A 22341-nucleotide genomic window follows, 5' to 3' on the forward strand; every position below is an offset into this window, starting at 1 on the left:
GGGAGCCGTGGCCCCCCTCATCCGAGCCTTCAGAGTCACCCTGTTTCTCATGGGTCTTGATGTCAGTACACATGTGGGTTTGGGGTCAGGAGCTGTGGATGCCTAGACAGTGAGCTCACAGCAGCGGGCGGATAAATGTGGTTCCATTTTCCTGAAGCCCAAACTCGCTGGCTACACTGAGAAGGGAGGACTTGCGGGTAGCTAGAACACCCCTTGCAACGTCGCCTTTCCTAAAAGTGTTGCTAGGAAGAGGGTAGGCGTGAAACAGGCTTGGAGACTTGATCCTGGAGGCACCCCCCATTTTCCCAAGGGCTTTTCTGACTTCTCACATTCTCCAGGGATTTCTGTGTGGCCTTGGGCAACTTTCTGACCCTCTCTGGGCCTCATTACCCTCATCTGTAAAATCAGAGTAACGGAATAGAATGTTGGTGTTTCCCAAACTGTGCATTTGATCCTCAGCCAATGTGACAAGACCAGCCCACCCACCAGGGCCTGAATGCTGGCCCTACCCTTTCCTGCTGTGGACCTAGGTTAAGTCACCTGACCTTTCTGTGCCTCAGTTTTCTCATCCGTGAGATGGGGATGATGAAAATATTAGTATCTCTTGTGAGAGAATAAAATAAAACATCCTCACCCTGTGATGTCCCATTCTCTATTCCTCCTATACATCCTGTTCCACTGGCCTGGAGTGCCTTTTCTGATTCAGCATCTCAGGACATCCACGGAAGCATCCTCAGGGACAAGGGCCAGCCACATACTAAATGCTGAAGGGGGCTGCTTGGAAAAGCTGGACCCTGGGTCCTGTTTGCTAGGGGAGCACCTGAAAGACTTGTTTCACTGATGTTCTCCCTGCTTTTCTCCCCACCCATTTCTCCTTCCCCATAAGTCTATCTTTGCCTCAAATCCTTGCAAGAAAGACATGCTCTAATAAGTCTAGGGCTTCCCAGTCAGGCAAGAACTCCACCTCTCTAAGCCTCAGTTTCTTCATCTGAGAAATGGAGATGACATCCCCATTTTGCAGCGCTGTTGGAAGGCTTACATTTGATAACGTGTCTGAACAGCTAGAGCACCACATAAGCAATCAGTACATTATTATTACTGTTGTTTTGTTGTTGTCATTGTGGTCAGCTGTGGTTTCTCAAGACCACTGCTGTTCCACAGAAATTACAATGCAAATTGCATATGTAACTTTAAACGCCCTGATACCGCATAGAATAAAATAAAATAAATACACAATGAAACAATCACGGCCCCAGTCACAGCCAGTGCCAGGAAAACCACAAGTGCCCGCTCTAAAATGTAGGGCTTGATTTGCAGCAACATGGATGGACCTAGAGATTATCATACTAAGTCAGTCAGACAGAGAAAGACAAATATCATGAAATACACAAGGTGGAATTCATTTTAATAATGTATTTTACTTAACACAAACATCTAAAATAGTATTATTTCAACATGTAATCAATATAAAAAATTCTTAATGACATATTTTGCCTTCTTTTTTTTTCTATTAAGTCTCCAAAATCCAATGTGTTTTACATTGACAGCACAGCCCAGTTCAGCTTGGTCCCATTTTAAGGACTCAAAGGCCACTTGTGGCCAGTGGTGACCGTACTAGACAGTGCAGGTCGGAGGGAGTTTACTGAAGGGTGGGTTGGGGACTGGCCAGAAAATGCAGCTGTGAAACTGGAAATTCCTGGAAGGAAAAAGGCAGAGTTTCCATGTGGGGAGAGGCAGGGGGCAGCAATCAGGCTACTTAGGGGCCAGCTTGGGTTTTCCTGCTCTGTAGATCATTTCAGTGGAATGGGAGCAAAGCATGAGCTATATAGATTGAGTGACTGCTGTATGTCCGGAGGTGTTCAGGTGCTGGCGGTAAAGCAGTGCATCAGTTAGACAATTAGACTGCCCCTTGGAGCTCACCATGGAGCGGGGAGAGACAGAAATTAAACAACTGCTGAAATAGATAAAGAAACGTAATGATAACGGAGAGAAGTGTGGCGAAGGGGAAATGCAGGGTTCTCTAGCAACATGGAGATGGCAGGGGTGGTGGCGCCGGGGACCGGCGATGAGGACCACCGCCTGCTTCAAGGTCACATCAAGAGATGTGACCTAAACAAGCTGAATCAGAAAAAATAATCAGAGGTGGTCGGATTTGACATCTATTCATTGAACCTTATGAAATTGCCATTTAGTGTATCAAAAATTGTTGAAAATCAGTAATTTCATAGGACTTAACCTAATATATAGGGCATAGAATGGATTGGAGATTCTTAGCTTGGGGCTCAAGGATGGGCTTGAATTGGGCTCCACTTCTAGCGAGGGTGTCCGCAGCCCCCATAAACTCTACCAAGGGACCTGTGATCCCTCCATCCCGCAAAGCATCAAAACTTGACCCGTCGCCCAAAGAGGCTGAATTTCTCCAGTCACACAGCCCAGAGGGAGGAGGGGCTGAGGGACTGCCCGGGGATCCCGCCGCTCTGTCTCGCTCCCGGGCCGAGCCGTGTTGATTGTCCCCTCGCGGCGCCCGGAAGCGACCCTCAGTAAACAAAGCCTTGTGTGGGCGCAGCCCCAGCTGCCCGGGGAGCGCTGTCCAGCCCTAGTGGGGCGGGGGAGGAATGTTGTGAATGAACCCAGGACCCGCCCCGAAACTCCGCTTAAGGCCGGCGCCGGGGGGTCTCCTCCCACTGTGATTGGTTTCCGGCGTCCCGTGATTGACAGCGCTGCTCGCTGAGCGCCCTAATTGAGTAGTCCCGAAAAGACAGGCAGTGCATATAACGAATGAACAGCGGTGACTTGTAGACGGATCTGGCGGTGCAGCCAATGGCGGAAGAGGGTCTCGGAGGCCGAAGGGGGGCCAATGGAGACGGGCTGTGGGGGCGGGACGACGGCGGAGGATAAAGCGGAGGCCGAGGCAGCTTCATTGTTGTGAAGGGTCTTAAAGGGGCCGCATCACCCCGCCGGCCCGGGGGTGGGTGCGGCGCGAGTCCCGGGGCGGCCGAGCGCGGACGAAGGACAGGAAGGCGGGCAGGGGTCGCGGGAGCCGGTGAGGCGGCGTAGGCGTCGGACCGACCCCCCCCCTACACACAGGCCCCGCCCCGGCCCCGGCCCGGCCGGATGGACCCCCCCGCGGCCAAGCGGAGCCGGGACTGCCCCGCGGGACCGGAGGAGCGCGACGCCGGGGCCGGGGCAGTGCGCGGCCGGGGCCGACCCGAAGCGCTGCTGGACCTCAGCGCCAAGCGAGTAGCCGAGAGCTGGGCCTTCGAGCAGGTGACCGAGGAGTGCGGTGGGGAGGGACCCACTCCCAGCCCCGTCCCCGACATACCTTCTCCCCCTGTCCAGATTCCAGCCTCCGGACCTGCCTCCATCGGAGACACCCCCAGAGATCTCCTCCAAGATCCTTAACTCTGCCCGAGACATCCCCTCATCCTCCCATTTCACTCCTTCAAACCCTATGACCCACCCCCATCCCTTCCCCAGCAGCTCTGCCCTTCAGCCCACAAGACCCAGGGGTTCCCTCAGTGCCCCAGATCCCAACTCGGGACACTTTTTCTCCTCCTGCCCCATGGTCCTCTCACAACCCTGGGTACCTCTCTTTTCCCACCTTATCCTCATCCCCCAATTAGGGCACCCCATTCAATCCTCACTCCTCTCTCCAACTCCTACAACCCGCCCCCACTTGGGAACAGAGCAGATCTCAGCACCTAGAGACTCCAGATCTCTGTCCTACACCCCCAGTAGAGGACTCCCCCACTTATATAGATCCCAGCCCCAAGACACCCCTTTCTGTCTCCAATCCCTGCCTCCAGCCTGCAGAACCCACCTGTCCCATGGGGACCCCCTTCTTCTCCTGCAGATCCTGCCCTCAGGCACTAACACTCACACACCCCTCAGTAATTCTGGGACTACCTCCCACCTGGGGCTGCCCAGCCCCTCCTGACTGGCTGCAGAGATTACTCCATTGGCAGAGTCCCCCCTCCCCATTACCCCATGCTCACTCTCCCCTTGCCCCCCAGCCATCCCAGTCCTTCCAGAGTTTGGCAGCAGGTGTGGGGCCTGGGTCTCGGTACCTGGACAGGTGCACCTGGAATCCTGCCCCTATAACTTCTGGGGGGCCCTGCCAGGATGCCCCAGGGCTGGGCAAAGGATGCCCCCTTTCCCAGCCTCAGTGTGGGTCCCCAAGGAGCTGGTGTTGTGGCCAGGACCTGACCAAGCCTTCCTTAGCCCCCACAGGCTCTGTCCTCTGGCTTTGGGGGGCTTTCTTTGCTCCCTGGCCTCTCCAGAGTTAGTGAGTCTGCTGCGACTGATGGGTCTGGGCCAAGTGTGGATGGGGCGGGCTCTGATTCATGGCCTGGAAAATCCCTCCTTAGTCATCTGCCAACTGTCCCCGAGGCCTGAGCCAGTCACTGGTCCTCCCACTTCCCTTTCAAACCTAGGACTGGGGGCTCTGAAAGGTCCCTGCTCCTTCATTGTGTGTGAGACCCCCAGAGTAATCCTAAAACCTTCTCCAGGGCTCCCATGTACCTGCCCTGGGCAGGTCTGGCCCTAGGAAAGCTCTTGCCCCGCAGAAACTCATGGAATCCTCTGCAGCCTTTTGGGAGTTGTTCTCCTTCTTTGAGGAAACTGGGGCACAGAGAGGTTGAGAAACTTGCCCAAGGACACTCAGCCAGTGAGTAGCAAGCCTGGATTGGAACGCAGGCTCAACCAGATCAGTTCATTGCCCAGAGCCCCCAGGGGTGGGCAGGACACCCCTCCCTTCCTGGGAACCCTTAGAAGCTGGAACAGAGAGCCTGTCTTGGGAGCTGGAGCTCACCAGCTGTGGGACCCTGAACAAGTGAATTCACTCCGCCTCTGAGCCTCAGATTCCCCAGGCTGCAAAAATATTGGGTTGTTGCTATGAGAATTAAGGGAAGTCGCACACATAAAGCATTTAGCACAATGTCGGCTAAGAACATGTAGGCCTAATCACTGGTCTTCTCATCACTTTTGTCTTCCTTCCTCGTCCCCCCTCAAAGCCTGAGAGGTGAGACTACCTTACATTAGGACCCTGAGAACTGACATCCAGGAGGGAAGCAGCAGAAAGTTCCAGAACACTAGCAATAGGCCAGGTGTTATTGTAAGCACTGTACATATATTAATGCATATGTTAATACTCATGACACCCAGAAGGCAGGTGTTCTTAACATCTTCTTACACTCGAGAAAAACCAAAGCTCAGAGAGGCAAAGTGACTTGCCCAAGGTCATACTACTTGTAAGCGGCAAAAAGCCAGGATTCAAGCGCCAGGGTTTCTAACACACCGGGCCTTCCCACAGGTTGAGGAGCGGTTCTCCCGGGTGCCAGAGCCAGTCCAGAAGCGCATCGTGTTCTGGTCATTTCCACGCAGTGAGCGGGAGATATGCATGTACTCATCACTGGGCTACCAGCCCCCGGAGGGCGAGCATGATGCCCGGGTGCCCTTCACCCGTGGACTGCACCTGCTACAGAGCGGGGCCGTAGATCGTGTGCTGCAAGTGGGTGAGTGTCTGCCCCATACCCCTGCCAGGGAGGCCAGGGGGTCCAAAGCAGGTGTGGAGGGCTGCGGGAGGTTCCAAATGTCAGGCTTTGATGCCCAGGGAGGGTTGTACAAGATATTATGAGCTCAAGATCAGGGATCTGCCTCGACCTCAGTCAGTTTAGTTGGGGCATAGGAGTAGAGGTGGTAGGATAGGGAGGAGAGCAGGGAAGAAGTCAGGGCCGAGGCAGTAGTTTTGAGGAGTGATTGTAAACCAGAAGTGAGAGGAGGTTCCAGACCTCAGACAGAGGGACCCAGGGATGCTCTGGGTCCAAGGTTTAGAGCCAGAGGTAAGAATGATCCTAGACCTCAGGCTGCAGCGTCCTTGGTGAGAGTGGCAAAGTTTTAGAGCCAGTGATGAGAGACAGTTTTGGACGTCAGGCAGAGAGACTCAGGTGGAGGTTGGGTTCAGAGGTTTAGGAATGGTCTCAGACCTAAGGCAACGAGGCTTCCGTGGGGTCTAGGGTGGAAGCTGGGGATCATCTGTGAGGAGTGGTCTGAAACCCCAGGCAGCAGGGTCCAGGTGAGGGGAAGGGATGGAGGTTTAGAGCTAGCGATGAAAGATGATTCTAGACCTCAGGCAGCAGGGCTCAGAAGGGAACCAGTAGAGGTTGAGCCAGAAGGCAGGTAAGCCCTGGAATGCCATACCTCCCATGGGGGCAGGTCATGTCTCCCAGCTGGAGGCAGGGGCTCAGCCAAGATGACCCTCTCTGAACCCTGTCAGCCTGGGGGCCCCCTTGCCTGGACATGACCCAGCCGGCCACAGGCTTGGCCACCTCCAGCCGGTATGAGGAAGCCGCCGTCTCCCTGCATGACGCAGCCAGGGCCAGCTGGGGCCTGAGCTGCCCAACCAGTCGGATGAGCCTGGCATCTGGGCTCCCCAGGGGCCAGGGAGGGGTGAGGGGTGATGGGGTGACCTGGCCCCTGGCCGGCCACATCAATCCCTCGCCCCCCAAGTATCTTCCCAGGAAGTGACAGGGCGCCTGGAGCCTGGGCTGTATCCATGATTACCCAAGGGCTAAGAAAATCATCTTCAACAACATTGCTGTAATAATATTATTCAGAATTAGAAGAAGAACAAACATTTATTTAGCACTTACTATCTGCCAACAGTGTTCTAAGCACTTGCCAATATTAACCCATTTCATCCTCATTACAAACGCATGACGAGGATGTTGCTATTTGTTCCCATTTCACAGATGTGGACACTGAGGCACAGCAAGGTTAAGTGACTTGTGCTAGGTTACTCAGCTGGGATTTGCACCTGGTCTTGCTGTGCACCGTGGAAAAGACTACCCATCTTTGGGGTGACACAGCAGTGACAATTTGGTTTTGGTCTTAGGGTTCCACCTGAGCGGAAATATCCGGGAGCCAGGGGGCCCTGGAGAGCCCGAGCGCCTTTACCATGTCTCCATCAGCTTTGACCGCTGCAAGATCACATCCGTGAGCTGTGGCTGCGACAACCGAGACCTCTTCTACTGTGCTCATGTGGTCGCCCTGTCGCTGTATCGCATTCGGCATGCCCGCCAGGTGGAGCTGCGGCTACCCATCTCTGAGACACTCTCCCAGATGAACCGGGATCAGCTGCAGAAGTTCGTGCAGTACCTCATCAGTGCCCACCACACCGAGGTGCTGCCCACTGCTCAGCGCTTGGCGGACGAGATCCTCCTCCTGGGCTCCGAGATCAATCTGGTGCATGGTAAGTGCGCACCAAGGTCTGATGGGGGCAGCGAGGCCCCAGCTCACAGCCATCTCGCTTGCTGTGCCACAGGCATTTATCACAGCATCCAAAGGTACCCCTGACCAAGGAATTCCCTTGTGGTCCAGTGGTTAGCACTCGGTGTTTTCACTGCTGCGGCCCAGGTTCAATCCCTGGTTGGGGAACTAAGATCCCCTAAGCCACGTGGTGCGGCCAAAAAAAAAACAAAGGTACCCTTGATCCATGAGCAGGGGTGGGGGAGCACCACTGCCTGAGGTCAAGATCACACCCCTCAGCAATTATACTCCAATAAAGATGTTATAAAAAAAAAAAAAGGATCACACACCTCAGTAAGCAGCAGATCCTGGATTTGATCTGGCCGTGGGCAGATGAATGGTCAAGAAATCAGCCAGTAGGAAGATCCAGCCCCAGGGTGGGGGTGTCTCAAGATCACAGGAGCAGGCCTGAGTATGAGTGTGTGGAGGTCATAAGGAGTATGTGTGGACATTAGTGGGTGTCAGAGGTGGGATAGGGTAGGAGATAGACCAGGTGTTATGAGTTCTGGGGTGGTTTGGAGCTACAGGTGTTGCTTAACTATAATGATGGGAGGATGGAGTAGGATGGTGGGTGAGTAGACGGATGCATGGTGGGTGGAGGCATGAATGGATATTTGAGGGTGGCGATGGGTGGATATAGAAGGTGTTCATGATGGGGTGTTGTGAACTGTTGGTGTGGAAAAATGGATGGAATGAGTGGATGGGTGATTTACTAGGATGGTAGGTGAATAGGGAGTTGGTGGTAATTGGTGGTAGGGTTGGATGGGATGGGCTTTGATTGGGGAGTTTGAGGTAGTGGACAGATGGGGTTGGTGGAAGACTGGAAGGACCAAGGGGTGCATGGATTGAGGGTGAGTTGATGCGTGCATGAATGTTCTTATGTGAGGACTAACATGGTGGATGGATCGAGTAGGTGGGTGTTTCTTGTAGGATGTATGGATGGACCAATGGGCTGGTGGGTGTTTGGGGAGATACCTATGAAGGGTGGTTGGTGGGGAAAGAATAGATGGAAAGTTTGGGTTAATTGGATGGATGGATAGAACAGCTGTGTAGGTCAGTGGATGAATAGGTCAGTGGGTATTTTGAGTGGTTAGTACAGATGAGTTGGAAAGACAAATAGGGGTGGGTAGGTGGATGGATGGCCTGGTGGGATGGGTATATAGTTGTGAGTAGGTGGGAGTTACGGGCAGGGTGGATGATGGACTAACGGGGTGGGTAGGTGGATGGATGGCCTGGTGGGATGGGTATATAGTTGTGAGTAGGTGGGAGTTACGGGCAGGGTGGATGATGGACTAACGGGGTGGGTAGGTGTGCTAAGGGTTACGATGTGTGGATGGAAGGATGCACGGCATGGGGGTGTGGATAGATGGTTGAGTGGTTTAAATGGATGGGTAGGTGATGTTTGGGGGAAGATGATGGGTGGATGGATGGATGGATGGATGGATGGGTTTTCAGGTGGGATGGATGGAATTCTGGGATGGGTTGGGTGATTTGAAGGACTGGATGACAGACACCCCCTCCCCCCAGCCCCAGCCTCAGCTTTCCCTCCCTCCCCACAGGTGCCCCAGACCCCACGGCGGGCGCGGGCATCGAGGACGCCAACTGCTGGCACCTAGACGAGGAGCAGATCCAGGAGCAGGTGAAGCAGCTGCTTTCCAACGGCGGCTATTATGGCGCCAGCCAGCAGCTGCGCTCCATGTTCTGCAAGGTGCTGGCTGGGCGGGGACAGCGGGGCGGGACTAGACTGCCGGGTGCTGGAGCCCCCTTCCCTCCTCACCGTGTGGTCCGGCGCAGGTGCGGGAGATGCTGCGAATGCGGGACTCCAATGGCGCACGCATGCTGATCCTCATGACCGAGCAATTCCTGCAGGATCCGCGCCTGGCCCTGTGGCGGCAACAGGGTGCCGGCATGACGGACAAGTGCCGCCAGCTGTGGGATGAGCTGGGTAAGTCCCAGACCCCGGAGTGCGGCAGGCACCCAGGCTTGCCCACCTGAGATTAGGGTCTGGCCCGTGAATCCTTCCTCATTCATTAGCACCGCCAACGTACGAGGCACTGTACTGAGCGCTGGGACTACAGCAAGAAATCAGAGAGATTAGATACCTGTCCTCAGAGAGCTGACACCTAGTAGGGCAGACGGACAAGAAAATCCCACAAGCCCATTAGACCAGGGGTCAACACGTTTTCCATAGGGCCAGACAGTTAATAGTTTTGGCTTTTCAGACCATTTGGTTTTTGTCGCTGTTACTCGATTTTATCTGTTGTAGCAGAAAAGCAGCCACAGACACACATAACAAAGTGGGTGTGGTAGCATTCCAATAAAACTGTATTTACAGACACTATTTATTTATTTGAATTTCATATCATTTTCACAAGTCACAAAATATTCTTTTTATTTATTCCCCACCCCCTCCACCATTTCAAAATGTAAAAATAAATCTTAGCTTACGGGCCATTCAAAAACACGTAGCGGGTTCGATTTTCTCCACGGGTGGTAGTTTGCTGACCCCTGTGATAAATGGTGATAAGTGCTATAGAAAAAAAATTTTTTTTGCAAAAGGAGTCCAGTAGCCTGGGTTTGAGTCCTAACTTCTGGCTTCCCAGAAGCCAGACTTTGAGCAAGTGATTTTACCTCTCTGGACCGTACAGTGAAGAGACGATGAATTGCACCCTCAGAGGCCGGAGGTGAGGGCTGAGCAGAGACCAGTGCCCAGCACACAGCGGGCACTCCATAAGCGCGTGCTGCTCCTGTTGCGTGGATGTTGAGCCTCCCCCGTGCCCACATTTGCTGCCCTCTCTCCCCAGGGGCCCTGTGGGTGTGCATCGTCCTGAGCCCCCACTGCAAACCAGAGGAGCGGACGAGCTGGCTCCAGCTGCTTAGCAAGTGGGACAAGCTGGACGTGTGCCCGCTGGAAGAAGGCAACTACTCTTTTGATGGGCCCAGCCTGCAGCCCACCGTAGCCCTCAGCCCAGGTAGGAGAGGGGTCCCCGCCACTCCCCCCAACAAACCATCACTACTTCCTGTGGCCCAGCCACCCCATCATGGCGCTCTGGGGGGAAATGGAGGCAGGGCAAGGGGGACCAGCCCTTGCCTGCCTCCCAGCCAGGAGGGAGTACCCAGGGCAGGGGCAGCAGGCAGCCCGAGGGACAGCGATGTGAAATACTTAAGAGGCCTATAGTTCTGGGCTGGTCTCCTGACTCAGTCTCCTTCTGGCCATGGAGGCAGGAATCGGGTAGGGGGTAGGGAAAACAGATAGAAAAGGAAACAGGTATTGAGAAGAGAGAGACAAGTAAAGAGAGGCAGAGATGGAGGGAGAGAGGGAGAGGGAAAGATAGAGAAGGAGAGAAAAAAATGGAGTGTGGAGGGAGAAAGATGGACAGACAGTCACAGTTGTTTAAGATCAGTTGTCCATTCATATGAAGGAATATCTCCACTGACACACACACACACACACACACACACACACACACCTTTAAAAGGCTGCTGGAAGGATTTGGGGAGATAACACACACTCATCGCTTCACCCGGAGCCTAGCACCAAGCTGGCACTCAGTGGGGCAGAGCTGACCAGCGCCTGACTGCTAGGGCCCCCCTCATGGGGCTGCATTTGGGCGCCTCTCCCACAGGCCCAGAGGAGGAGGAGGAGGAGGAGGAGGAGGTGGAGGCTGCAGGTTCCCGCCACACCGTGTTTGGCCGCGCCCTGCAGGCTGGGTCGCTGCACTGGAGTGACGCCCACCTGCAGAGGATCCTGGCCAGCGACTCCTACGGCCCCAGCCTCACAAGCAACGGGGGTGGTGACAAGCCAACCTTTGACCCCCAGGGCCGCCCACTGTGGCTGGGCGAGCCCTTCCCCACTGCCTGTGCCCGTGTGGACACCCTGAGGGCCCACGGATACCCCCGCCAGGCCCTGCGACTGGCAGGCGCCATAGTCAACACACTCCGGCTGCAGCGGCGACATCAGCTTGAGACCTACAAGCAGCAGAAAAAAGGTGGGCACCAATATTATCATCATGTCCTGGGGCTGCAGACACAAATGCCAACAGCTGGGGGCTGTGGCAACCTGGAGAGTCTGTGGGTACAACAGGAAAACAGACCACTCTAGGTGTCTTGAGCAGAAAGGAATTTAATGCAGGGATTGAGGGCTCACAAAACCACCGAAAGGGCTGCAGGACTGAAGGTCAGGGAAGCCCCTGCTTGGCTTCACACACTTGGACTTCAGAAGCACAGGAAGTTCAGCAGGCTGTAGCCCTCACAGGGCGGCAGGGCAGTTCCCAAGAGGACAACCCAGAACCTGCTGGCAAACCTCATGTCTGTGCCCTGCAGACAGCCACACACCTGCTCACAGCTACTGCAGGAGAGTAATGGCCTCATTCTCTCCCACCTTCCACACCTCACACAAAGAAGTCTAGGAAATGTAGTTTCTATAGATCTAGCCACGTGCCTTTCAGGAACATGGACCCAGTGTGGCCAGATCTTCTGATTTTTCAAGAGAAGCAAGAAATCCAGATTATCTAATGTGGAATTTACTGATTTTTTTTCAATATGGGCAACAATTTGAAAACTGTATTAGGAAAAACAAAAACTCACATTGTATTGGCCCAAAAAAGGACACGTTTGTGGACTAGATATGGGGGTTCAGGAGAGAGGCTACCAGTTGTGTTCTCTGGGTGATGGAGTTGAGTTGATGGGTCAGTTACCAGGAAATTGAACACAGGGTGTAATGGGGGAGAAATGGGGGCACTGGGATCTGAGCAGACCCCTGACCTAGCCTCGAGGCATAGGGTTAGCCCCCCAGAGGAGGCGAGAGCTAAGCTGAGATCTTAAGGATGTTTAGGAGTTTCCCAGGAGAAGGGGAGGGAGCAACAATGTTCCAGTTAGAAGGAACAGCATGGGCAGGAGCCCAGAGGCAAGGGAGAGCACGGCTTGTGGGAGGAGATTGGAGGATGGGCTTCCAGGTGGGGTGGGTGACCACCTCAGGGAAACTTTCGTATCAGTCCTTGGGAGCCCTGAAAGCTGGCTGGGCCTGAGAGGTGGGAAGGATCAAGGGTTATAAGGAGGGGAATGACACTGGTTGGATGTTTTAGAAAGCACCCAGTTTAGCCGGGCCTGGGTCTGGGTGTGGGACAGGAGGCCAGGGCCGTGGAGGTGAGAGCTGCTGCAGAGCTCAAGGGGCAGAGAAAAGGGTGCTGGGTGGGTAGATGGTGAGTGGGCACTGGGAGGTTGGGCTTGGGGTTCAGGGAGAGGAAGCCCCCCCTGGGGGCTTGGTGGAGGGGGGCTGGGCATTGAGCCCTCTCTTCCTACCTGCAGAGCTACTGCAGAAAGGCTCCACCTGCATCACCAACATGGAAGGATGGGTGGGCCACCCCCTGGACCCCATTGGCTGCCTCTGCAGGGCACTCTTGGAGGCCTGTCACCTAGAGGAGGAGACTCTTGCCATTTACCCAGGTACCCACACTGGGGACCCCTTGAGGAGGTAGGAAAATCACCACCTCTTGGCCATGCCCCCTTGCCCAGTACCCCTAGAAAGTGAGGCCACGCCCTTATACTTGGCCGTGCCCCTACACTTGGCCACACCCTTCGGCCAGTGCCAGGTGCCAAGAGGCTTAGCTTCTCCTGAAAGTGAGGCCACCATAGGCCTATCTGCTGTTGGAAGGTGGGCCCCACCCCCTGGTGTGTGCGGAAGCAGCTGGGCTCTCCCTAAACCTCCCCCCCACCCCACACACAGTGTCCATGTTTAAGGTCAAGGACCACCGGAGTCGCAGGAAAAGGGGTTCCCCTCTAGCCGCCTTGGTGTCCTTCTCCCACAGACTCAGGCCCTGAGAAGCGGAAGGTGGCCTACCAGCACGTCCCGGTGCCCGGGAGCCCTGGGGAGTCCTACTTGGCAATGGCACTAGAGGTGGCACTGCTGGGCCTGGGACAGCAGCGGGCCTTGCCCGAGGGGCTGTATGCCCAGGACAAGGTGGTACGCAACGAGGAGCAGCTGCTGGCCCTGCTGGAGGAGGTGGAGCTGGACGAGCGGCTGGTGCAGGTGCTGCGCAAGCAGGCGGGACAGCTGCTGGAAGGTGAGGCCCCACTGCTAGCCTGGCCGTTCCTGAAAGATAGGGTCCCGCCTCTGTACTGTAGTGGCCTGGTTGTTGCTGGATCGGGAGACCCCGCCCCTAGCTCCACCTCCTTGTCCTTACTGTCTTTCCATACCCTGGCAGTTCCTAAAAGGTGAGCTCCAGCCCTTGGCCCCGCCCCCAGCAGTGCTGGCAGCCAATAACGGCTTCGAGTGATGAGGCCCCACCCCCACCCCACCCCCTGCCCACTTTGGAGCCAATGAGCCTAGTCACTGATGCCCAGGTAGACTTTGATTGGCTCTTCCCACGGTCCTGCCTCGTGAGGCCCCTCCCCTACTGCAAAGGGAAGCTGGCTTGGCCACACCCCTGGAGCAGGTGCAGCCCCACCTTCACCCTCTGGCCCCACCCTGCATCTGAGTCCTGCCCCCTATCCAGGGGGTGCCCAGGGTCTCTTTTCTGTGGATTTTCCAGTGCTTGTCTCAGTCTTAGCCCTGTGCTCCCTCCCCCGGGACCTCTCTAGCCCCAGTCACTCTATCCTGGGTCTGCCCATCCCACGCTCAGAGCCTGGGGTGTGGGGAGACCTGGGGAGGGGCCATGCAAACCCACACCCGGAGGCTGATCTCAGGCTGCCCCTGCAGGGGGTCCTTTCAGTGGCTTTGGAGAAGTGCTGTTCCGGGAGAGCATGCCCATGCACGCCTGTGCCCGCTACCTGTTTACTGCACTGCTGCCCCACGACCCCGACCTGGCCTACCGCCTCGCGCTGCGAGCCATGAGGTGAGGAGAGGCAGCTGGGAACTCCCACTGGGCCGGACTGGACTGGGGGATGGGAGGCTACTGGGAGCCCCATCCTTCTGCCTGTACTCACAGCTTGGTTCATTCAGCCTCCCTCATCCGGGCATTCCAGACTGCCCGGTGCTCTTGATTACACATTAGAAATGTGTCATATTATTTTGGATTTGAGAAATATCCACATGACACAGAATTCAGAGTCCTTTTCTAGGCAGGTTTGTCCCAACTTACCCAAAGCTCTCTGGAGGCAAGCAGTGTTACCACTTTCTTATCTATACTGCAAGAGTCCATATTTCTGCAAACCCATAATCTGAAAATTAAAAGTTGGCTCTCCTTTACGCCATGACACATCCTGCACGTATTCTTTGCACCTTGTTTTCACTGAACATTTGCATCTTAAAAGCTATATCCTGTCACATAGCGTGTGAACCACTGCAGGGATACACCAGGAAAAAACCAATCTGGAGCTGATAGACATTTACACTGTTTCCAAAAAGATGTTGCAATGAATAACCGGGTTATTTCCCATGTGCAACAGCAAATCATAGAAGCAGAATTTTAAAAGTCCCCGTCTATAGTGAACCATGTCCAGCAGATAAATTGAAATCTGTCCCCCATCCTCTGATCCTATTCTCCAGAGGCACCTATTAACAATTTGGAGTGTATTTTTCCAGAATATTTGGAAAGAATAATCTGTTAAGAGCCATGATTTAGAGAACACTCTTTCATGTGCTAGACTTTTTTCTAAGCCAGTGCCAGCAAATTACAGCCCACGGGCCAAATTTGGCCCGCTGCCTTGTTTTTGTACAGCCCATGAGATAAGAATGGTTTTTGTATTTTTAGATGTTTGGAAAAAAATCAAAACAATATTCTGTGACACATGAAACGTATGTGAAACTCAAATTTCAGCGTCCAGAAATATAGTTTTATCGGCACAGAGCACCCTTCACTCATTTCCTTATTGTCTGTGGCTGCTTTTACACAACAGTGACAATTGTGACAGAGACCAAATGGCCCACAAAGCTGAAAATATTGGCTGTCCAGCCCTGTGCAGAAAAAGGTGCTGACCCCCCTGATCTAAATCTGTGACTCACATAGTGAAATAAGTATGTTTACCCCCATTTTACACATAAACAGGCTTAAGGTGTGTCCCGAATTATGTAGCAAAGTCATTTAGATATTTGGAACCAGGATAGTCTTGACTCCTATTCCATGCTATTGATTACATTTAACAGCTTAGAAAAACTTTCTTAGCACAGAATGCATGTAAACAGTGAGCTGCTGAACAAAATATCTTAGGGGGGACATTGAGTCATTCAACAAACATTTGTTGTTTACCAGCTGTGTGTCAGGCATTGTCCTGGTGCTGGAGAGGCAGTGTCGGTGAACCAAATAGTCAAAAATTCCTGCCCTCATGGAGCTGCCCTTGTAGTTAGGGAGAGACAGTAAATAAATTTATAGGTAAACTATGTTTTATGTCAGATAGTGACATGCAAGAAAGGGGTGGAAGGAGTTGGGAGTAGGAAGTTGCACTCTCCCATGTGTTGGGCATGTCAGGGAAGAGCTTATTGAAAAATATTTGAGCAAAGACCTGAAAGAGGTGAGGGGGAGTCACAAGAATGTCTAGGGGAGAGTGTTCCAGGCAAAGGGAACAGTTCGTGCAAAGGCCCTGAGGTAGAGCTGTGCCTGGTGGTATGTGAGGGATGTCAAGGGGAACAGTGACTGGAGCAGAGTGAGCAAGGGGTGGGACCACAACAGGACACAAATAATCCCCTTACCTCTTTATCAGCCCTTGGTGTGTGAATAGAGCATCATTTATTTAATCAACCCCACAGTGATGGGTATAAACAACACTGCAGTGAACATCTTTTTTTTTTTTAATTTTTATTGGAATATAGTTGATTTACAATGCTGTGTTAGTTTCAGTTGTACAGCATAGTGAATCAGTTATACATATATCAATACATATATCCACTCTTTTTTTTGATTCTTTTCCCATATAGGTCATTACAGAGTACTGAGTAGAGTTCCCTGTGCTATATGGCAGGTCCTTATTTATCTATTTTATATATGCAGTGAACATCTTGAACATACATCCTCCATCTTTTTGGATGCCCAGGGATTTGCTGGCCTAGGAGGGTAGGCTCTGGCTGAGGCAGGAGGCCTTTCTCTCCTAGAGAGGATGGAGACTCCAGCCTTGTCTCAGGGCAGGGCTGCTTCTCTTCTCACCCCAGGCTGCCCATACTGGAGACAGCGTTTCCAGCTGGAGAACCTCACGGCAACCCACTGGATTCCATCGTGAGCAACCGCTTCCCCCGCTGGTTCATCCTCGGCCACCTGGAGACCCGCCAGTGTGAACTGGCCTCCGCCATGCTGACCGCCGCCAAGGGTGAGGACAGCGGCTGCCCCCTAACCCCGTCCCCATGTCCTCCTTTACCTTACTCCCCTCCCTCCTTTCCCTCATTCCTTCCTGCCTACCTTTATCCTTTTACCATATCCCACCCACAGTTTTCCTTAAGCGCGTTCTTTTTTGGCCACCCCACACAACAGGTGGGATCTTAGTTCCCCAACCAGGGATCAAACCCGCACCCCCTGCAGTGGAAGCGTGGAGTCTTAACCACTGGACTGCCAGGGAAGTCCCTCCTTGAGCACTTTCTATATGTACCAGGCACTGTCCCAGGTGCTGAGCTTGCAGCAGCGAACAAAACTGTCCCAAATCCTGTGCTCTGTAGTGTTAATTCTAGTGAGGGCAGACAGACAATAAATAAGGTAAAGAAGATAGTTATGCAGTGAGAGGTAATAAGTGATAAGGAGGGGAATAAAGCAGGTTGACACTTAAGCCAAGACATGAAGGTGAAGGTGGAGTCATGCCAGTATCTGGTGTCTTAGCTCAGCTGCTGTAACAAAATACCATAGACTTGGTAGTTTAAACAACAGGAATTTATTTTCTCACGGTTCTAGAGACTGGAAGTTCAAGATCAGGGTGCCAGCATGGTCAGTTCCTGGTGAGGGCTCTCTTCCTGGCTTACAGACAGCTGCCTTCTCACTGCGTCCTCACATGGCAGAGAAAGGGAGAGCTCTGGTCTTCTGCTCTACTTATAAGGACACTAATCCCATCCTGGGGGGTCCTAGCCACATGGCCTCATCTAAGCAAAATTACCTCCCGAAGGTACTATCACGCTGGAGGGTTAGAGCTTCAATATATGAATTTTGGGGAGGACACAGTTCAGTCCATAGCATCTAGGAAGAGCATTCCAGGCAGAGGGAACAGCCAGTGCAAAGACCCTGATGCTGGACTGTGCCTGGTTATGTTTGAGGAACAGAGAGGAGTCTGATGTGGCTGGAGCAGAGTAACAGAATTGTAGGATCTGGGCCAATGATAATAATAGTAATAAAAGCTCACATTGTGTAACTCTTGCCGTGTTAAGGCTTTTACAAGTATAGGCTCACTGCAGCCCTGTGAGACACGTACCATTGCATTAGTATTACCCTTTGTACAGATGGGGCAGCCAAGGCACAGAGAGGTGAAGCGACTTGCTCAAGGTCACACAGCTTGTGAGTGGCAGGGATTTGAACCCAGGCATCTGGGTCCAGAATCGGTGCCCTTGACAATTAGGGGTCCCGTGGGTCCCCGGGTGGCTTCCTCCCACTGGAAAGGAGGGGGCAGAGGAGAGAAAAAGGGGAGTGCCAAGAGTGGTCCAGGTCTTCATAGAACCATTGCCAGGTGCCTGACTGTCCACATTCACACATTTGCACATGTGTACAGGAACCAGTGTGAGCAGGTCAGGCAGCAGCAGGGGCTGGTGCTGGGTATGCCCACAATATCCTCTGTCCCTCCCCCCACCCCAGGAGACCCCAAGTGGCTGCACGCAGTACTGGGCTCCATCCAGCAGAACATCCACTCTCCAGCCTTGCTCTTCAAGCTGGCGCAGGACGCCTGCAAGACTGCCACGCCGGCCAGCGCACCACCGGACACCACACTGCTGGGCATTGCGCTGGAGCTTGGCCTGCAGGTGACTGGCCGCAGGGAGGATGGGGGCAGGGGGCTGCTGCCTGAGGGTCGGCCAGGTGAGGGCCACTTGGGGGTGGGACCTGAGTGTGACGTCTGCCTCTAGGGGCGGGGCCTGAGGGTAAGCCTCGCCTCCGGGGGCGGGGCCTGGATGTGAGCGGCACCTCTTGGGCAGGTCTACAGAGGAGCAGGGTCGGTGAGCAAGAGTCCTGAGAGTGAGGGAATGGAGTCACCAGTGAGGGTGGGGCCTATGAATGAGTGACTCAGTAGCAGAGCCTGAAGGTGAGAATCTACTTCTGGGGGTGTGGCTGAGGACAAGGAAGGGGGTCACGGAGCATGCAGGTGAGTGGACTGGCCATGAGAGAGCAGAACCTAAGGGTGCTGGCCTTGGGAGTGGGGCCTGGGGCTGGTGTGCCATAAGAACCACGGGTGGGCGGAGCTGAAACTGAGGGGGCAGAACCTGCCTGCAAGGAGCTTTCTTGGGGAAAGGGCCTGTAGGGGACTGCAGCCTAGAAGGAGGGGTCACACCACTGAGGGGCGGGGCTTGGGGAGAGTCCTGTGAGTGAAGAGCCATCTCTGGAGGGTGGGGTCTGTGGTTGAAAGTCATGGAGGCGGGGCCTGCAGGTGAGTGTCCAGGCCATCCTCAGGGGCCGGACGAGGGACAGTGCTGCAAGGGCAAGGCAAAGGCATGGTTGCAGCCTGAGGGGATAGACAGGTATGGGGCTCATGGGGGCGGGGACTCAGACGGTGGCCAAAGTAAAATAACAGAATAAGGTACAGATTCGGGTGATACCTTCCCAGGTAGAACTGGCCAGCAAAGGGCTGGCAGGAGGCAAAATTGGCCTCTGAACAACCCCCTGAGGGGGGCGGAGCCATTGTGGGGGATATGTGGGAGTTGAGATAAGGGTGGTGCTTTAGGCAGGTGACCCACTATTTAGAAGCTTGCAGACAGGACCTGGGGATGGGGCCTCAGAAGAGAGGCCAGCAAGGAAGGTGCTTATTGAGGGTGGGACCTGAAGAAGGTGGGACCTGTAGGGCAGGTGCTTTGTTTGGGGCTGCAGGGGGAAATCTGCTGACAGGAAGCATGGAACTTTCCAGAGAGAAGGGGCAGGTTGGTTTGTCGTCCCAGGTAGGATCCATGGGGCCTCAGAATAACACCAACACTAACAGTAATGGCTGGCATCAGCTGAGCACTTCGAAGAAGTAGGCACCGTGCAAAGAGCTTTACCTACATACTTTCACTTAATTCTCACAACTCGATGAGGTGGATACTATTTTTATCTCCATTTTACAGATGGGGAAGCTGAGGTCCAGAGAGGTGAAGCCCCTTGCCCAGATTGTATGGCTCATTGATTCAGCCCTTAACTTCCAAGTTTCCCGGGGCCCTTAAGGATCCCCTGCCCCCCTTCCACACGCCAGCCCTGGTTTGGGTGACCCCCTTCTCTACCCCTCCCCATCCCATGCTGCAGGTGATGCGGATGACCCTGAACACCATGACCTGGCGTCGGAGGGAGATGGTGCGCTGGCTGGTCAGCTGTGCCACGGAAGTCGGTGAGAGTCCCCAAGGGGACCCGCCACCCACCTCCCTGTGGAACTGGGCAGGCATGAGGGAGAAGCAGAGCCATTTCCCCGACTCCAGCCTGTGCTCAGGGCTAGACCAGGAGGGAATGTTGGGAGGGGGGACCGAGCTGGACAAAGACCTGGAGTCTGGCTAGGCTAAAGTGGCTTGGAGAAGGGACAGTCCCTCCAATGCTTAGCCCCCCACCCCACCAGATCCCACCCAGCCCAGCTGCCCTCTCCTCCCTTGGAAAAGTAAAGTGAAGTTTCTGTCAAGCCAAGAGTGGCAGTAGAGGGGGTGCAGCTTTAGCCTTGGCTGGTGGGGATAGTAGGTTAGGCTAAACCCATGCACACAGGGTACACCCCTGTCCCATTCCTGACCAGTGTCACCCTGCCATCTCCCACAGGCCTGCAAGCCCTGATGAACATCATGCAAAACTGGTACTCCTTATTCACACCGGTGGAGGCAGCCACCATCGTGGCAGTGACGGGCACCACCCATGCCACGCTGTTGCGGCTGCAGCTGGACGCGCCCCGGCGGGAGGAGCTCTGGGCCTGCGCCCGCACCCTGGCCTTGCAGTGCGCCATGAAGGACCCGCAGAACTGCGCCCTGCCCGCCCTCACCCTGTGCGAGAAGAACCACGCGGCCTTCGAGGCGGCCTACCAGATCGTGCTGGATGCCGCAGCCGGAGGCCTGGGCCACGCGCACCTCTTCACCGTGGCCCGCTACATGGAGCACCGCGGCCTGCCGCTGCGGGCCTACAAGCTGGCGACGCTGGCCCTGGCGCAGCTCAGCATCGCCTTCAACCAGGACAGCCACCCGGCCGTCAACGACGTGCTCTGGGCCTGCTCGCTCAGCCACTCGCTGGGCCGGCACGAGCTCTCTGCCATCGTTCCCCTCATCATCCGCAGCATCCACTGCGCCCCCATGCTCTCCGATATCCTGCGCCGCTGGACCCTCTCAGCGCCCGGCCTGGGGCCCCTCGGGGCTCGCCGGGCTGCCAAGCCGCTGGGCGCCGACCGGGCACCGCTGTGCCAGCTGCTGGACGCGGCGGTGGCCGCCTACATCACCACCAGCCACTCTCGCTTGACGCACATCAGCCCGCGGCACTACGGCGACTTCATCGAGTTCCTGGGCAAGGCCCGCGAGACCTTCCTGCTGGCGCCCGATGGGCACCTGCAGTTCGCGCAGTTCCTGGAGAACCTCAAACAGACCTACAAGGGCAAGAAGAAGCTCATGCTCCTGGTGCGGGAGCGTTTCGGCTGAGGGGCAGCAGGCAGGCGGTGGGGACATCCGCCTTCGCCCCCGCTTCTGTGGCACCCGCCCTCCATCACGGGCCTCAACACTGGAGGCCTATGTGGCATTTCAGTATTAAGTCAGGGAAGGAGCCCGGCTGGAGCTGGGTGGTCTTGCCTGCCATCCCCTCCAAGCCCAGAAGGAGGTGGGAAGCAGGGGGTCGCATCCTGCCACATGCGTGCCTCGGGCACATGCGTGCCTAGCGAGTGTGCAAGACGCAAGGATCAGAAGCCATACCACCACCCAGAGGCGTGGAAGGGGGTGTGTGCTTGTGCAGCTGGTATGACCCCACCTTGAGCACCCCAAAAGCAATAGGCAAGCTCTCCCTCCCCAAACCCACAGGTCTGCCTTGGGCTGGGGTGGAGGAGCTGGGAGGCAGGACTTTCCAGAAACTGGCTCTCAAAGTCAATGTAGCAGACCCTCCCTGCAACCAACTCTGGGTGCCCAGATGGCTTGTGTTAGGGCATCTAAACTTTTGTACCCTCCCCTCACTGCCTCAGGGGTCCCACCCGCAGGTCTGCGCCCCCTCCAGGCTGCCCAGCTGGGACCAATGGCTCACCCCCACTGAAGGATTTGAAGAGGCTTCAGGCCTCGGCCACATACCTCACCACCCATCCCGCCAGGACTCCCATTCCCTTGGGTGCCAGGGTCCCAGGGTGGGCTGGGGGCTCATTACTGTCCCTCCCCCTACCTGCTAGTCACTGGACATACAACTCAGGAACCGAGCCAGACTCACACTGTCCTCCAAACCTGGTGTAGGGGGGGGATACAAGCGCAGGCAAGCCAAGGACCCCCCCCTCCCCCCGATCTAGAAAGGAAAGAGGCCAACATCTTAGCATTTTTTGGCCCTCTGTCTGTCTCTCTCTCTGTCTGTCTCCCGCTGATCCTCTGCCACCTTGCTCTGCCCTTCATCTTACTCCCCCTTCCCATATTTCTCTCCATGTAGCCTGTCTTTCTATTTGCATCCCCAAGTCCCAGCTGCTCTCTCTCTTTGGCCTCCCTTTCCCCTACCTTGACCCAGGGAGAAGGAGAGTGTCCCACCCCCCAATCACCCTCCTCTATCTTTTCTCCTCTTGTAATTAAGGACAAAGATTACCACATTTTGTAACTTTTTTTCTATTTATTGAACCATATATTGTATTTCCTTTTTTTTAAAGGTTGAACACAGTTTGTTCTTTTTAATTTTATTTTGAGACTAAGGCGTGTTCCGCCCCCCGCCCCATTGTGGCCCCCTGCCAGGGCCGCCTTTCCCCCCCCCTCCCCCCACAGAAAATCTCCAGCCTCTTCTCTGGGTACAGCTTCAAGTGAGGGGTGCAATGGGAGCC

General features: G+C 54.9%; 1 protein-coding gene across 3 annotated transcripts; it reads left to right on the forward strand.

The window, feature by feature from the left end:
• Position 1: 1 nt before the first annotated feature.
• ZSWIM4 (zinc finger SWIM-type containing 4) lies at positions 2–22172 on the forward strand. Of its 3 annotated transcripts, none has more exons than XM_082381557.1 (14): positions 2–3267; positions 5312–5513; positions 6893–7249; positions 8865–8944; positions 9100–9250; positions 10110–10277; positions 10932–11294; positions 12613–12750; positions 13113–13367; positions 14003–14138; positions 16388–16542; positions 18003–18166; positions 19632–19713; positions 20127–22172. In XM_082381557.1, the coding sequence occupies exons 1-14, from the start codon at positions 3115–3117 to the stop codon at positions 20984–20986; spliced, it is 3264 nt and encodes a 1087-aa protein (XP_082237683.1). In that variant the 5' UTR covers positions 2–3114; the 3' UTR covers positions 20987–22172. The 3 variants fall into 3 exon arrangements, with proteins under 3 accessions (XP_082237683.1, XP_082237682.1, XP_082237684.1); XM_082381556.1 differs by having other exon boundaries at positions 3–3267; positions 8865–9013; XM_082381558.1 differs by lacking the exon at positions 2–3267 and having other exon boundaries at positions 5399–5513; positions 6969–7249; positions 8865–9013.
• Positions 22173–22341: the final 169 nt, after the last annotated feature.

Source organism: Balaenoptera borealis, assembly GCF_965194805.1.
Source record: "Balaenoptera borealis genome assembly, chromosome: 2".
Lineage (NCBI taxonomy): Eukaryota > Metazoa > Chordata > Mammalia > Artiodactyla > Balaenopteridae > Balaenoptera > Balaenoptera borealis.